We start from the raw sequence: 15,732 nt of genomic DNA, 5'->3' as shown, positions 1-15,732 counted from the left end.
ATATATATGTGTGTGTATATAAACTCAAGGGAATATGCTTAAGAAGTTATGTAGAAGTGTCATGTAATTAACGCTCCATGTTTCATCTCGAGAGGTCATGCTGCAGCTGACTTCCACCAGTAGTTTCTTCACGTTGACCCTCGTTCATCAGCTGTCTGTGACTGTTTCCAAGTTTCCTTCACGGTGTACATTTGAGAGTAATATTTTAACAGCTGGAAATATAATGAAAATATCAATGCCATCAATAATATTAGCAAAATAAAGAAGCAATGATAACATTAAAAACATTCTTGTACGAATGGGACAGTACTTCTTTATTATGATCAAAACAAATCTTATGACTCCATTGCAGTATTTTTGCTTTTCTTTTAGATGAAGTTAATTACAGTCTTTAAAAAATGCTGGTATTTTACAAGAGATGCCCACAGTAGAATGTCTTTAAAAAGCTGTATTTGTTCATTTCACGTTGCATTATTTCTTTAGTCAGTGTCGGTTACTGGTGGGTGGGACGTTGGAGCGTCACGTAGTGTCTTTACACAGCTCTGTTGTTTTTCGAATCCTGGGTTTGATCCTCACCTCGAGTCTGGTGTGTTCTCTCTATGACTGTGTGGATTCCTCCAGTCCAAAAAACGAAAAAAGGGAGTGATTCCATGTGATGTACTGGTGCACTGTCCAGGATGTGTCCCTGCCTCGCACATAATGTCTGAGGGTAGCCTCTGAACCCACTGCAACCTTGAAATGGTTGAACACTTAACAGAAGGTGAATGGATGGTACACTTTTAACACCTCAACACTGTACAGAATTCTGGCCTTTAGAGGGAACAGTGCACTCACAGCTTGAGCCCAAACGTCACCTACGAGGACAACTATTACCTCAAGAGCTTTGAAATGCTTCATTTTATTGGGTATTTGTCAAAATATCTGTAGAATTAGGGTGTGCTTCATGTAAGTTGTATTTAAATGAGGAAAAGCTGGAGCGTGTCGTATGTAAATTAGGAAGCTTGTGGGTGGACTTCTTTTTTTCCCACGAGCTGAGTCTCGTTCGTGTGTTTTGCTTGTTGTACGACAGTCTCCTTAATAAGAATCTGAGTTTGTACGTCACTTACAGTGTGCAGCACTGACGAATAAGGGCCGTTACGCTTATTAATTAGTCGTCTGTTTATGAACTGGATTCGTAGTGAAGTGGTAGTGCAGTTAGAGGCCTGGCTGAGATGAGTTGATGATGTTTGGGAACGGGTCGGCTCCTGGCAGGCAGACAGATGTGAGCACATGCAGATCCTGAGAAACATCTGGAGTCCCATGTTCACAAGTTTCACGTTCATTTTTGGAGAGTGTGTGGGAGGCGTTGAGTTTTGGTGCGTGTGAAGAACGATCACTGTGAGCGGAGGTATTGAAATGGAAGAAGTCTTTTGTGAATTTACTGTAAATGTGAATTGTTCTGCAACATCAATAAAAAAAGAAGCAAAGCTAACAGTGTGGAGGCTCAGCTCTCTTGGGTAAATAAACTCTTGATCTGTGCCGTGAGGAGCCCATGCGCTGCATAAATTTATGCTTTCTCTGCTGCAACACACCTGAGCTCAGCTTACGAAAGGCTTGTTAATGGCCCCATGAGCTGAACCTGGTGCTTTAGAACAATGAAAATGTGCAGTCCAAGGATCTAGGATTAAATACAAGGAGAAAAATAAAAAATAAAACAGACACATACTGATTTGTCAAAGTTCATATGTTTATTTGATAAAATTTCCCTCTTTCTCCGTGAAAGCAACACATTAAAATTACAACTGCATCAACGAACTTTCTCACACTATCATCCATAATACTTCTCTTAGTTTAGACTCCAGTCAAAACCAGTCGACTTTCTAAAACCATAAAAAAAAAATAAAAAAAAAGTCCACAACTTGGTCCTCGAGGCCTTGACCTGCGTAATCACACAAGCACTTAAACTCACGCATCGTAACGTTAAGCGCAAATGGTCAAACCCCTTCACTGCCAAGGTTATATTAAACAGGCCAACAGATCTGAGAATATATATATCCTTCTTTATTCTCCCTTGAAGACTTCAAGGAGTTATACTTTAAAAGCATTTCAAATAAAAAGCAAGAACACAACCAGTAAAACGAAACCAGATTGGATCAATCTGTGACCTCTGAGCAGTGCAGGTTAGGAGGACGTTCCCATATTCATTTTCCTTTCACATTAAACATAAGCTATAAAAATCATACACAAAGCTATAAATATTGCTATGGAAATTTTCACTATACAGTCCAGTGCATCATTGGCTCTTCCCCAGCATTGGGTTCAGTGCGTAAAAATAATGGCAGGAACCTCCCTGGTCCCTTCAGTCCACGTTTTAATAGCCTCCCAACAGGAAGTGACGTCCCCGTCTTGCGTGAACAGGCTTTAATGTGTACTGGGATTGCATAAAAATGAAACACAAGCCGGCCACGACGAGAAGAAGAAGAAGAAGAAAAAGAAGAAGAAGAAGGCTTTGATAAATATCAGAAACAAAAGATTGTTTTTGTTCCGATTCGATTTCTTGCTCTTGAGCTTCCCTTTCTTGAGCTTGTTTTACGCTGGACTACAGGAATGTCGGTTTGCTTATGTTTTGATTGGCTCAGGACCGCGAGGCTTGGATTGTGATTGGCCGAGACCTGTGGAGGCTGAGTTCGGATTGGCTGGTGTTCAGGCTTCACTGCAGCACTCATAGATGTTGTCCTCCACCAGCGCAATCACATGTTCAAACTTGTGCTGGAGCTGCGTGCGCCTCGCGGTGGGGTTGGCGTCCAGTGCGCTCACCACCTGCGAGAGACGAAAACAGACGTGAGGTGATTACACATTCGTTTAAGACGCTGGTTTACTGTTTTAAAATATCACATCTTCTATTAAAATACACCCCTGGCTCCTGAGTGGCACAGCACTGACCCTCTCACAGGGATGCTTTTGTGATATCCCTCAGATCGCGCTCTTTCTCTCTCTCTCTCTCTCTCTCTCACTCTGTCTCTCTCACTCTGTCTCTCTCTCTCTCTCTCTCTCTCCCTCTCTCTAGTCAGGACAGGTTATAAACTGGTTTCTAACAATAAAATAATAAATATATATTAAAATAAATCACAGCAGTGGTCACTGGACAATGTTCATGGTGTTTATAAATATTTTTTATCCTGCTACAGCTTTCTCTTCCAGTAACACACTTCCTCACACTTTCTCACAATGTTTTTGAAGTGCCTTTAAAAGGGCTTCCTGCTACTTCTTTTTCCAAGTGTTTGGAAAGGTTTATTTTCTCTGTTACGTCACTCAGACGTTTGCAGTGAACTTTCAAACGTTTGGAATCAATGTTTATAACGATGTACTACGACTACTGTCACTTCTAAACGTTTAACTTTACTGTGACGTAGGAGTCCAGACAAGTTCATGTAAACGCTGTGAATGAATGAATGACAGTTGTTAGAAGTGTCCAGAGCAGCGCAGTAATGAACAGATAAGAAAGTGATCTCAAGGCACTTAACTGATTACAATGTAGCATTATGTTTTATACAGTGATGTCCAAATACTGATAGACCACGTTTATCTTTTTACGTGTGGCACATTTAAATGTGTAATGTGTACGAGTGAATTGTAAATATATAAACTCAACTGTACTGTTTAGCTTTAGGTCAGTAGCGAATGATCACTGGTGGATTACTCAGTGACACAGAGCTGATGACGGCGGGAACAGAAGAGCGCTGAGTAATAAAAGAAGTGGGCTTTCAGAGTCGTGTTTCTGCTTTCCCGTCCTTCACCTCACTTCTGCAGCGCTACCTCACCATCTGCCTCTGTGGCAGGAGAAGAGAGAGACTGAACAATTTGGCCACTCTACACACACACACACACACACACACACACACACACACACACGCAGACAGCGTCACACACAGCGCACCCTCACAATGAGCCGCTGCTTCAGCTAAAGCTGCTGTTTTCCAAACCCACATGCAGCTCCTCTTTCATGTCCCACCGAGTCCATTCACTCAGTCCTGCGCTCACAGTGAAAGAGCTCAATCACACACACACACACGCACACATTTGCAATCAGCACTGTTTCACTGCTCGCTCCGGTCCTGCTGAGCCGGGAGAATGAGCATTAAAACAGCCCCATGGATTAGCATCAGGGTGCCAGGACACACACACACACACACACACTCACTTAAACGTTCGAGGTGAGATGGAAAGAGGGCACCCTTTATGAGGCATGAGGGAGATACGTATCTGTGGACATAAGCTTGCTGTGAGCCTCGTTATAAAAGTCTACTGTCTGAATCCTTCGCTCCGTGACTCTATTGAGAGCATGTTGTAACAGTGCTGTACCTGAGGGCGGTATCTCTTGGCGTATTTGTAGATTTCAGTGAGGGCTAAGTTGGTGTTGAACTCATTCCTGTATTTCTGTAAAACACAAAGACCACAGGGAGAGAGAGAAAAGTGTTAAACAAAGCTTCTGTTGCTTGAACCCGTCTTTACACCCAACGTCTCATTGTTCACAGAGGAGAAGGGACTGTTACGATGTAAACAAAGTGATTCAGAGTCGTGTGATGAATGTGAGGTTCAACAGAAACAGAGCTGCTCACAGGAGACAACGATCGCACTCAGGGTTTGATTCCTGTAAAATCTACTAAATTAAGTTATTACACATAATATTTACCAATGTTCTTGAGAGAAGCTTGTGGCCTTAATCATGTCTTTTATTTAATGCAGACAGTATGTGGCCAAAAGTTTTCAGACACTCCGTCCTGAAATGAAGGCTATTAAAGAGAGTTGTCCCCACTTCAGGGAAGACTTAAGACTTGGAGCTGTTTCACTGAAGGCTTTCTGATCATCATAACAACTCATCATGAGTGTGGTAGATAGCTCTATCACCAACAGAGAACCCAGTTTCACTGCCCCAGTGCTGGGATTCTTATTTTCCTACCTGTATTTGGCACTTAGGCCCTTAGGCTTAGGGGTGTGTTCAGTTCAATTGGCCAGTGCTTCTCACATATATCACCACACGCCTGAGTTAGCAATGGGTGCACATTACAATACTGTAAATCACCAGTCAGAAGTACACATCTTTAGTAAAGGAAACGGCTCTATACAGAACCTTCTGCACGATTAAAGGGTTCTTCAGATGGATGGAGCTTTGCATCGTAACAACAGAAGAAGCCTGGTGTGGAACCCTCCACAGCACATTCTCCATCGATCTCAAGAACCCCGTCACCCATTGTTGGCAAGGGCTCAGTTGTTTCTCGGTGTAATATTCTCCTACACAAAAGCATCCAGTTTGCAGAAAGCAATTTGCATAAAACTGGACTCCTAGTTGTTATTTATATTAACCGCATTAGCATTTTTGTTCTCATTGTGAAACTTGTGCCGTGCGCTCCGTCCCTCACCCGTGACTCCTCGGCTAAGTGGGCGTTCATTTCCTGCTCACTGAGAGGGGCCATCTCTTGGATCTGTTTGTAATAGCACTGCACTCTCTTCTTGTACTCCGGGATCTCTTTAGCATACAGCAGCTTATTGGTGGGGGAGTCCTGTGGATTCAAAGAAGAAACATGAATAATTAACGGCGTATCTGCTTTAGTGGTTAATATGACCCTGTACCGTTCACAATAAGAACAAATAATCTCAGAACCGACAAAAGCTGAATTCAACCAAGAAATCGTAAAAAAGAATCTCAAAAACAGATTTGTGAAGAGAATACATTCATACTTCAGACCTCACTGGCTACTGAACAAGTGACTTACTATTTATTTAATATTATTTATTAAATATTATTGCGGGCGGCATGATGTCGCAGTCACACAGATCCAGGGACCTGGAGGTTGTGGGTTCGATTCCCGCTCCGGGTGACTGTCTGTGAGGAGTGTGGTGTGTTCTCCCTGTGTCTGCGTGGGTTTCCTCCGGGTGCTCCGGTTTCCTCCCACAGTACAAAAACACACGTTGGTAGGTGAATTGGCGACTGAATGTGTGTGTGTGTGTTGCCCTGTGAAAGACTGGCACCCCCTCCAGGGTGTGTTCCCGCCTTGCGCCCAATGATTCCAGGTAGGCTCTGGACCCACCGCGACCCTGAACTGGATAAGGGTTACAGATAATAAATGAATGAATGAAATATTATTGCTGTTTGCTTCTTTAAATGTATTTATTTGATTGTTTAATTTGTTCTCTTTTTAAATGTTATGCTCTTATCAAGGTATGGATTTTACCTTGAGATTTTTAAGTAAATGGAAGATGCATTAAAAATGAAATGCATTATTGTTAATATTTTATCTGCGCTTGTTGGTTGCTCACCATTTTCCAGCACAAAGGCAAAGTGTCTGGCATCATTTTGATGTCATTCACTGATAGTAGTTCTGCAATTTGAGTTCCTGTCAAACGTGGAAGCGACTATCCCGGGCCGCAGTTCTACGGAAGTGATCCCAGCGCATCTACAGAGCGCCTGCAGAGCGACAAACTTTCAAAGAAAGTAGGACGCAGGAAGGTGAGTGTGTTTCTGTTAATCAGAGGATCTGTGCGGAGATGAGATGATGAACGTGATGTTAAATCTGCACCTCCTGTTTATCCAAATGAAAGTTTGATCAGTGAGATTGTGTGATAACAATCTTCTCATTAACAAAGTGCTATTCTCTGTGTTAAATGCATTCCATATTTTTGTTTTGGAAACTAACTGGGGGCTTATTTCAGTTGAGAATAAAAATTAAAATGATTCATCCTTGAAAAAGCAATCAGTCTCTAATTGTGCTTAATTGTATTAGAGGTGTTCTCTCCTCCTCCTCCTCCTCACTACCTCTGTCTTTGCTTCTCTCTCTCTCTCTCTCTCTCTCTCACTCTCCTCGTCTCTATCTCTCTCTCTCTCTTCCTGTCCTCTAGTTCACTTCCCGTGTGGACTCCATCTGTCTGATGACCTCTAACATTTGTCCGCACTCTTTCCTTCTTTCTGCCAAGTTTTATACAAACACCCCCCCCCCACACACACACACACACTCACACACACACACATTCCCATAGACAGCCCTTTCATCTCATTTAGATTGGAAACCTGTTTATTAACTTCTCAAAACCATGCATCATATTTATCTGCACCAGCGAAATGTAATGTTCCTGTCTTCACCCGTTTATAAAAACCTAGCGCTCCTCTTGCTCCCTCCCAACAACTACAGCCACACGCCATACCCACCCTCACCTGTCTAACTGGGGCAGCCCCTGTGTCCACGCTTGTCCACATTTAACCTTTGTAATCCTGCAACACAGTGCTTTTCTATGTTTTTGGAACAGACCCATTATACTTCAGACACAGTCCCAGCCACAATAAAGAAACACTGAACTCTGGGAAACAGAAGACCATCTCAACAGAAACCTGCAATGACTAGAATCATGTTGGAGCAGGAGGGGGGTCCTACACATTCACAGGAAGATTGGTGGATTAAGCATCACTAGGGATCAAACTCACAGGAGCCCCTCAAGCCCTTTCTCATCACTTATTAGTAATAAACTATTAGCTAATTACACTACAAAATATCCACAGTTAAAGCCAAATCAATAGCGGTGGCATGGGGCGACGCAAGTTTAAAATCAGAGCAGTTTTCTAGGAAGAAAACCCACAATTAAAACTGTTATCTGTAAGCATCGTGAGATAATTATTAACGTGTTTTTCTCTGCAGCGAAATTGCAGCCCACCTCCCTGCTTCAGCTATTAGACAATTATTATCCAAACCCACCCCCACCAGCTACAACACACGTCCCCACAAGCCTATAACCTGTCGCCTCCACTCCCTGTGACTGTGGAACCTGAAAATTAATCCTGCCTGCCAATTATTTCACACTCACCTTGTGCAGGCCTCTAATCCACATACCGTACTATCACTGACCTGATCACACACAGAGGAGGAGGGAGAGTGTGTGTGCTTTTCAGCCCCAAGCCTTTGTTTGAGGAGTGAACTGTAACGCTGGAGTTAGGAAGCCGTCTCACTAGGAAGGAAACTAGGAGCTGAAGGTGTGTGTGTGTTCTCTGTTTGTGTGAGAGAAGCTGATTTAAGAGCATGGAACACTGTGAACGTGGGAATATTAATAATGTTACTGACCCTGACCAACAGACATTAAGATGATGAACAGAAACGATCTGCGTTTTTGGGCGAACGTAGGGAATGTGGAGTTTATTTAGAGGGTGAAGGATTGAGCAGGTTACTGTAAGTTTGAGGGGTTAGAGGCTCTCATAAACAGACGGACACACACCGGAGCTACTGACAGATTTGAGGATAGATGTTAACAGAGATACTTAATACTAACTTTGCCCAGGTGCAGGAGCAGACATTGTATATGTGTTGACAAAAGTTTGAGAATGGATTCCAGATGAGGCAGGGCTTACTGGCGTATTGTGTTTGGTGTGTGTTCGTTTCGTAAGCGTGTGTGTGTGTGTGTGTGTGTGTCTTTACCTTTCCCAGCTGCAGGTCAGAGATGGAGCAGGCGTCAATAAACGCCTGAGCTATGACAGAAAGACAAGCGTCCATGTGATCTGTCTTATCAATGTCAAACACGAACTGGGGGTTCTTCAGGATGTTCACCCAGAAACGTAGAGGCAGACTAAAGAGTGAGAGAGAGAGAGAGAGAGAGAGAGACAGAGACAGAGAGAGAGAGAGAGAGAGAGAGAGAGAGAGAGGGTCCGTCAACTTCTTGTTAACCAGCACCACCTGACCATAAATGTAATGCACATTGGCATCATAAATACATTTCCCCTTTGGCCCACATTCTCCAGAAACCTTCTGCACTCTCTTTAACTCACTTCCTACATAAACCTAATCCTACAGAACCCTAAACACAACCTAACTGTGCATAAGCTGAATCTACTGATTCATATAGAAGACTGACTTTCCTGAATTTTACCTGAATGTTTGCTCCTGGACCCTACTAAACCCTGTATATGAATATCTTGAAACCTACCTAAGCCCAGTTACGAGTCCCCTAAACTCTTTAAAACCATAAATCTGACTCTCCTGACCCCCACCTACACCTATTCCCGAACCTCCGGAGCTCTACCTAACCTTTAAACATTCCTACCGCCCCGGTTTGGAAGTTCGGTTTTAGTTTTAGCTTGAATCTCTTGAGCTCTAACTCTCCCAGTCCCTCTTCACAGACCTATTATTATCTAAGCTCTCTTAACATGGCAGTTCAATGACTGGCTTCCAATCTTCCTGTCAGAAGTGAATGGGCTGCACCTGTTGGTTTTCCAGATGTGCAGTGTGTCTGGGTCTGTGATCCCCCGTTTGTCCGCCTGCTCTTCTAAGAAATCAAAAAAATACTTCACAGCCAAAGGCGGCCTCTCCTGTGGGATGCTGAGAATGGCCTGGAAGAGGTCGTCCAGGAACTTCTGGAGTGTTCCCTGTAGGGACGCAATAATCGGAAACTGCGTTTAGAATTGGACTTCAGATTCACCATTTAACTTTGATTCGAAAAATTTAGCAGGACTTTGCAGGAGATGAGGGTGCTTGTCCCTCATCTCTTCTGAAATTCGACTTCTCTTTGCAGTAATAACAGCTACTATATACCTTTAGCGAAAGCTTTCCACTTAATTTCAGTACACTTCTGCTTGGATAAGTTTGAAATGTAGAAATACTGCAGCATGGATTCAATCATCCACAGATTATTGCTGAAGACATGCACTATCATTGTTAGTCATGAGCATGTTGCCACAGCTCGTGGTCGTCTTTTAAATGATGATGATGCAGTTGCTTCAGAGTGTTTTATTCCACTACCGGTGCCTTTCTAAAGAATTACATTACAACTATCAGGTGGTCTTGGGTGTGGCTTAAATATTGGATCTGACTAGTCATAAGGAGTGTCTGAGGAAATGCATCACGGAGGGTGTACATTCCTTTCATTAAATGAATTGTTAGAACACTAAACTTCGCAGCACCACTTCCAGCTGCTACAGTTTTGATTAAAATATCAAATGTTGAACCCAGTGTCATGAACAGTCTTGAATTGTTTGCTGAGTGAACTGGTAATTGTTACAACCTGAGTGTTTACAGCATCAGTATTTGTTAAAGTGCTCAGAGCATGCTCAGTACATCTAAAGATACCTTGGTGACATTTTCTATGAAGACCATATACATAAGCCTTTATAAATGCAGTTATAACTCTTTGTAACTTGGTAATAATGCTTTGTAAATATACATATAATCTCCAATAATGCCTTAAAAAGCTCTTATAATGAGCTATAATTGATTATTTTGTAACATGTAAGTTAATGACTTTTAAATGGATTATGATCTGTGCGTAATTATAAAGCACTTATCGTACATATTAATGATTTTGCCATAACTGTATGCTTCAAGTAAAATTATTCACAATTTTTAAAATAATAAAAAATAATGAAATCTGTAAATCATTTTTTAAAATCAATTATTCAATCAATTATTTGAAGCACACGGTGATGGCTTTTTAAACATATATTTTATGTTTTTTTAATTATTAATATTATCAGTTTAAAAGGCACTATTAGTGAATAGTGACACATGAATAAGTGAATAATCAATTAATTAAAGCTCATTATAAGAGTCTTATTAGGTATTATTAGATTTTATAAGCATAATTACTAAGTTACAAAAACTTACTTATAAAGACACACTTATAAAGGCTTATAAATTCGTACTCCAAAGAAATGATTACCGATCTTATTATTAAATAAGAGGTATTGAGATACCGCTTACCTTTGTGGAGAGTAGACGTGTCAAGTATATCTCAGGCAACACTTTCTTTCTGTGACTGTGCCTATGAGACTTTTTGGTTTCTGTTAATTCATCATGAGGTAGGACCTACACACAAATTAGGAACATAACAGCAAAGACTGGTGAGTTAACTGCACGCTAAGAACGGTAGGTAATGAGGTCCAGCAACATCTCAGTGAGTAATAAGCCGACAATGATGGATTTCAGCGTAACTGACTAATAAAATAACATTTCATTTATTAACCTGACACTTTGAGCACAGGGAAAGGAAACAGGGCGACAGGAAAGCGTTCTGATGAAGTGATGGTGTGAATTTGAAGGTTTTTTCGCTAAACTAAAGGGCATGAGAAAAAATTCAAGATGTCTGTTTAAAGTGAACAAAGTCTTAAAGGCTATTCCTCTTTTAGACAAAGTATGGTCTATTAAGTCTGCCTTGCATTTCCTGTCTTTCTTTCTTTCTTTCGCTCGTTCTCTTCTTGTCATCGCTCTGAAGTTTGTAAGCATACAGCAATACCTCAAAGGCATTGTGGAAAACCTGCGTAATCAAGCCCAGACCTCAATAATATTGTGTATGTATGAGTGCGAGAGAGAGAGAGAGAGAAACTCTTACCAGATGAACGTACTTCTCTGTGTCCAAGTCTTTAGCTGCACAGAGAAAAGAGCAATTACTCAGTAAGCCAGGCTTAAGACACAAAGACAAAGGTAAAAAAGAAAGAGTATAATTAAGGAGAGACACTGAGAACGCTCAAATGAGGGAAAGGTTAATGAGAGAGAGACGGAGGAGTCCGTGTTTGTAGGTGATTCATGTGCGTGTTTGTGTGTGTTAGCAAGGTCAAGAGAGGAGACACACTGATTGGTCGTGGAGCCAGTCTAATGAGCTTTAGTACCTCGCCATGATTACAACAGACATTGACTTTCTCTGGTTTACAAACAGAACCAAACACGAGCAGATTTCTGTATGTACCTTCATTATGAGGTGTGTATGTGTGTGTTTCCCTGTGTGTGTGTGTGTGTATGTGTGTGTTCCCTGTGTGTGTGACATTCAGGCATTTGGTGTTTTCTTAGCTTGGGATGATGATGATGATGTATTCAAAGATAGAAGAGTCATTAACAACAGTGTTTTTTTTGTTTGCTTCTTGTGTGTGTGTGGGGGGGGGGCTAAGCTGAACGTAAGCTGTAAGTTTGGAATCACAATAATGATAAATGATTACTGTTGTTTGATCAAATGATAATTCATTGCAATTATAAATGTATACAATAAATCACTTTACTTAAAAATATATATATTTATACAATTATTGTAATACTTTTTTGGAGTGGAATCAACAAAGTAGCATTTATGACAACAGACACATGTTGGAATGTCTATCTAGGTTTATGTCAGTTGCCAAAAAAGGTCTATGTAAGCGTCAGTATAGAGCTAACGAAGTTTGAATTTATTTATTTATTTATTTATTTGTTTTAATAATATTTCAAAGACTTGGTGGTATATGTGAAATATATATAAGATTTGATATCTGTCTCTTTAAACAGTTGAAACAGAACATTAGCAGGGCCATCCTGCTGTAGCTGACTGACACACACACACACACATATATATGTGTGTGTGTGTATATACATATACAGTCATGGTCATTACCTCTGCCCAGTGTGTTCTCTCTCTTGTCTTTCATGCTCATGGCGAGTGACGCTCCCTCTGGGATCTGTACAGGGGAAAAAGTCAAAAGGTGAAAGGTCGTATGAGCCGGAGACACTGCCCTTCACTCAAGTGAGAAAGCACTCATTAAAGTTGAAGACGTTTACACACTGGATAACGAGTTACACAGCTTTTTCACTGAAGCAGATCTGCACGCATGGACACCCACCTACACACACACACACACACACACACACATATATACAGTTCACAGCTAGTTCCCTGTGGCACCCCTCAAACTAAACAGTCACACCGCTAAGAGTGCAGGGTCATGACTGTTTACACACACATTCTCTCGTTCAATCTTGTCCTCCCTCTGTTTCTTTTTTGTCTCTAGCTACACGCTGGGAGGAGCTCTGAAAGGGCTTAAATCTAAAAAAGTGAGGTTTATTGCAGCTGACACACACACACGCAGGGCTACACACACCTTGTAGTGGAACACGGTGTTGAGCTTCTTCCTGCCGTCCTCCATTACAGAGGTGTTATCCAGATCCTGAAGGATTTTGCTGCTGTAGCCGCCTCCAGGAAACCACTCTGGGGGGGAAATGAGAAAATTACAATGGCTTTCAAAGATGCCGTAAAAAACTCCAGATTGGCCGTCGAAAACCTTCACAAACGTCTTTTGTCTTTAAGTCTCCTCACAAAGTAGGCAACTCGCTCCATGTTCTGACAATGGGGACAATAAACTCCCTCAAACAGGATTATCTGAAATTATATAACACTTTCCAAAGCCTAGGAGGTGCTGGGGAACTTTCTGAAATTCACGGCCTGAAGGATATTTTGGAATATATTATTTAAAATACATACACTTTTTGATTGTTTATTCGGTTCACACAGATTAAATATCTGTTAGCTAACGTTAAAGTGGCTAAAACGATAGCATGTGTTTTATTTATATACATTTTATGTTCAAAAGGTGTGTGGACCCCTTGTAATTACTGAATGCACTAATTTTAAAGCGGATGGGACATGCCCAGCTTGTATAGTCTTCACAGAAATGCGCGTGAAATGAAATGTGGTTGAAACCAGGTGTTGCCTGACTATGCACACAGTGGGTCAGTTGTATTTTTACTGGAAAAGCCATAGCTAGGAGTTCTGTGGTGAGTTGCTTATTTACCCAGGTCAACATCCTCTTCCCGAGGCCACTGGGAGAAGGGCAGGTTCTTATAGAATGCTTCCAGTATCTTCTCCTTCACCTGACAGATCGTGTCTGTATTCATCACACGCACACTCACCGAGTCCATGCCGAAGCCTTGGAATGACACGTTAATGTTCTGGAACATATACAACCAACATGTCAATTCAGAAAAACCCCTTAAATGGTCCTTAAAGCAAGTTCCAAAACACTTTCAATAATGTAGGTTACTCAGTCAGTCAGCCTGCTTCACTAGCCTCAGCTTACACTGTATTCAGTGTGTAACTGTGACGTAAACACCCTTCAAGTGTCACAACCCAGATCACATGAAAAATGAGTCCATGAACCATCCTCCTGCAGGAATCACTTGATGATCACACACACAGCTGTCCAGTGCCTCAAGGCTCATAAGAACACAGTGGTGTCAACCAGGCATTCTGCTAGACAGGAAGTAATGACATCACCCAGTGTCTTACCAGTGGTTTGGCCTCAATGTTCTCTCTTAGGAGCCACTCCTCGTTCAGCGTGTATCTCGCCTTTCCTGTGATGGCATCTGTGGAGCCTTTGTTGATCTGCTGTTTGATGGCACACAGCAGGAGGAAGAAAGGCTCACCAACCGTCTCCTGGAAGAGAAATGTTGTGAGAACAAATTAACAATTATTTAAAATACGAAAACAAGCTATAGTCACAGTAAAGCCATGTTGGAATGGAATTTATGGCTTGAATTGGGCCTAAAATGATATTCCTAAGTGTTCCTAAATTACATTAATGCTTATTTCTTTAGCCTCAACGACAGCCATCGTCAGATTATACTGCATTTGTTAAAGTAAAAGTGTAATTAAAAGCTCTCCAGTATCCTTGTTAACAAACGTATTTGTCATTCAATGCCTTCCAACAGAATTCCAAAATGTTGGAAGAAATGTTGGGTTATATGTTGGGTTTTTTCCCCCGTTTCCTGTGTAGTCACACAAGTGACAGCTAGTTTCATTTAACATGCATTCGTATCTCAAATTACCAACCGTCCCATGGGTTTGACAGGTGTTAAAGGTCCACACCACACACATGAGCCATGGTCCACCAAAACTCAACAATCTGTCAAGTTACAAGTTAATCTGTCTAAGTTGTCTGCTTTCAGAAACACATTTTTACAAAACTCTGCACCAAGGAGGAAAAGCAAAACACCAGAGTAGGCTTTTGTGTTTAAATGTTTATTAAATTACATATTAAATTTTATTAATAATATTGTTATTGTTTTAATCGTGATGTGCATTTCCTAACTTCAAATTTTGTATTGTTTTGCTTTGTCCTTTTCGTGGCAAATGTGAAAGAAATAGAGCACTTTTATCGCTGCAGAATTTCTGATGAATCAACAAACACCCACATGTGTAATTTGGTGCAGTTCATCCGTTGCACTCTGAAATCAACTGAATCAGAAGAAAAACATACAATGTTCAAAAAAGAAAGAGAGAAAAACTCTGTTGTGAACTTCAGATAGAAAAACCCCAACCTGAACTGTGTTGAGGTAATTACATGTTTACAAAAACAAATAAAGGAAGGAGAAAAACTAAAATAACTGTATTACAGCCCAGAAAAGATCTATGATAAATATAATGGGCATGAAATGTGAACCCAACTACTGTGAAAAGTTGGGCCCAGTCATGTTTGGATAAACATTTCAAGGTGAAAGGAAATTTACAACGAATTAAAAGAGATACTTTTTTTTACACCCAAATCTAAGACTGCATGGTTGAGCAGTAGTGGAGTAGTGAGCACTGGCATGAAGCCCAGACCCACACTTTAATTGCTCTCACCTTGAGGTAGGTGTACATGCAGATGGACATCCAGTTGGTCAGCATCTTCTCAACCACGGACTCAGTGCGCCGCAGCATCAGCTTGGGGTTCTTGGAGGCCGACGCGTCAATCAGATCCACCAGAAGCTCTTTCATGATGCTGGTGTAGTACTCGAGTTTACCATGGAGGGCAATGGTGAGCAGTGAGGCCAGATTACATCTACACAGACACATGGGAAGATAGAAAAACAAACACATATCAAAAAGTAGGAGAGAGGAAGAGAGGAAGGTAGAATAAAGAAGAAAGTCATGTTAATCAACAAAACATGGTCATGAAACCAGCTGCATCTCCCTCTAGATACTGCCATAGGAAAAAATAGC

General features: G+C 41.3%; 2 protein-coding genes across 2 annotated transcripts in view; one reads left to right on the top strand and one right to left on the bottom strand.

Moving 5' to 3' along the window:
- Positions 1 to 1,438, top strand: part of LOC136665699 (rhodopsin-like) — a 6,531-nt gene extending 5,093 nt beyond the window's left edge. Inside the window, exon 5 of the mRNA XM_066643381.1 lies at positions 1 to 1,438. This exon is cut by the window's left edge and continues 333 nt beyond it. The gene's annotated coding sequence lies outside the window, so the exon portion shown is untranslated.
- Positions 1,439 to 2,046: 608 nt separating this feature from the next.
- Positions 2,047 to 15,732, bottom strand: part of plxnd1 (plexin D1) — an 87,139-nt gene continuing 73,453 nt past the window's right edge. The window contains exons 26-37 of the mRNA XM_066643365.1: positions 15,373 to 15,571; positions 14,038 to 14,184; positions 13,544 to 13,700; positions 12,854 to 12,960; positions 12,370 to 12,433; positions 11,341 to 11,375; positions 10,713 to 10,817; positions 9,219 to 9,382; positions 8,439 to 8,586; positions 5,400 to 5,540; positions 4,342 to 4,416; positions 2,047 to 2,799 (exon numbers count right to left, since the gene is read on the bottom strand). Coding sequence (XP_066499462.1) covers positions 2,683 to 2,799; positions 4,342 to 4,416; positions 5,400 to 5,540; positions 8,439 to 8,586; positions 9,219 to 9,382; positions 10,713 to 10,817; positions 11,341 to 11,375; positions 12,370 to 12,433; positions 12,854 to 12,960; positions 13,544 to 13,700; positions 14,038 to 14,184; positions 15,373 to 15,571 — 1,459 coding nt within the window. The 3' untranslated portion in view covers positions 2,047 to 2,682. The remainder of the gene's footprint in view (positions 2,800 to 4,341; positions 4,417 to 5,399; positions 5,541 to 8,438; positions 8,587 to 9,218; positions 9,383 to 10,712; positions 10,818 to 11,340; positions 11,376 to 12,369; positions 12,434 to 12,853; positions 12,961 to 13,543; positions 13,701 to 14,037; positions 14,185 to 15,372; positions 15,572 to 15,732) is intronic.

This window comes from Hoplias malabaricus, chromosome 14, assembly GCF_029633855.1.
Source record: "Hoplias malabaricus isolate fHopMal1 chromosome 14, fHopMal1.hap1, whole genome shotgun sequence".
Lineage (NCBI taxonomy): Eukaryota > Metazoa > Chordata > Actinopteri > Characiformes > Erythrinidae > Hoplias > Hoplias malabaricus.
Note: the sequence above shows the minus strand (reverse complement) of the source record. Positions and strands in the feature narration are given on the sequence as shown.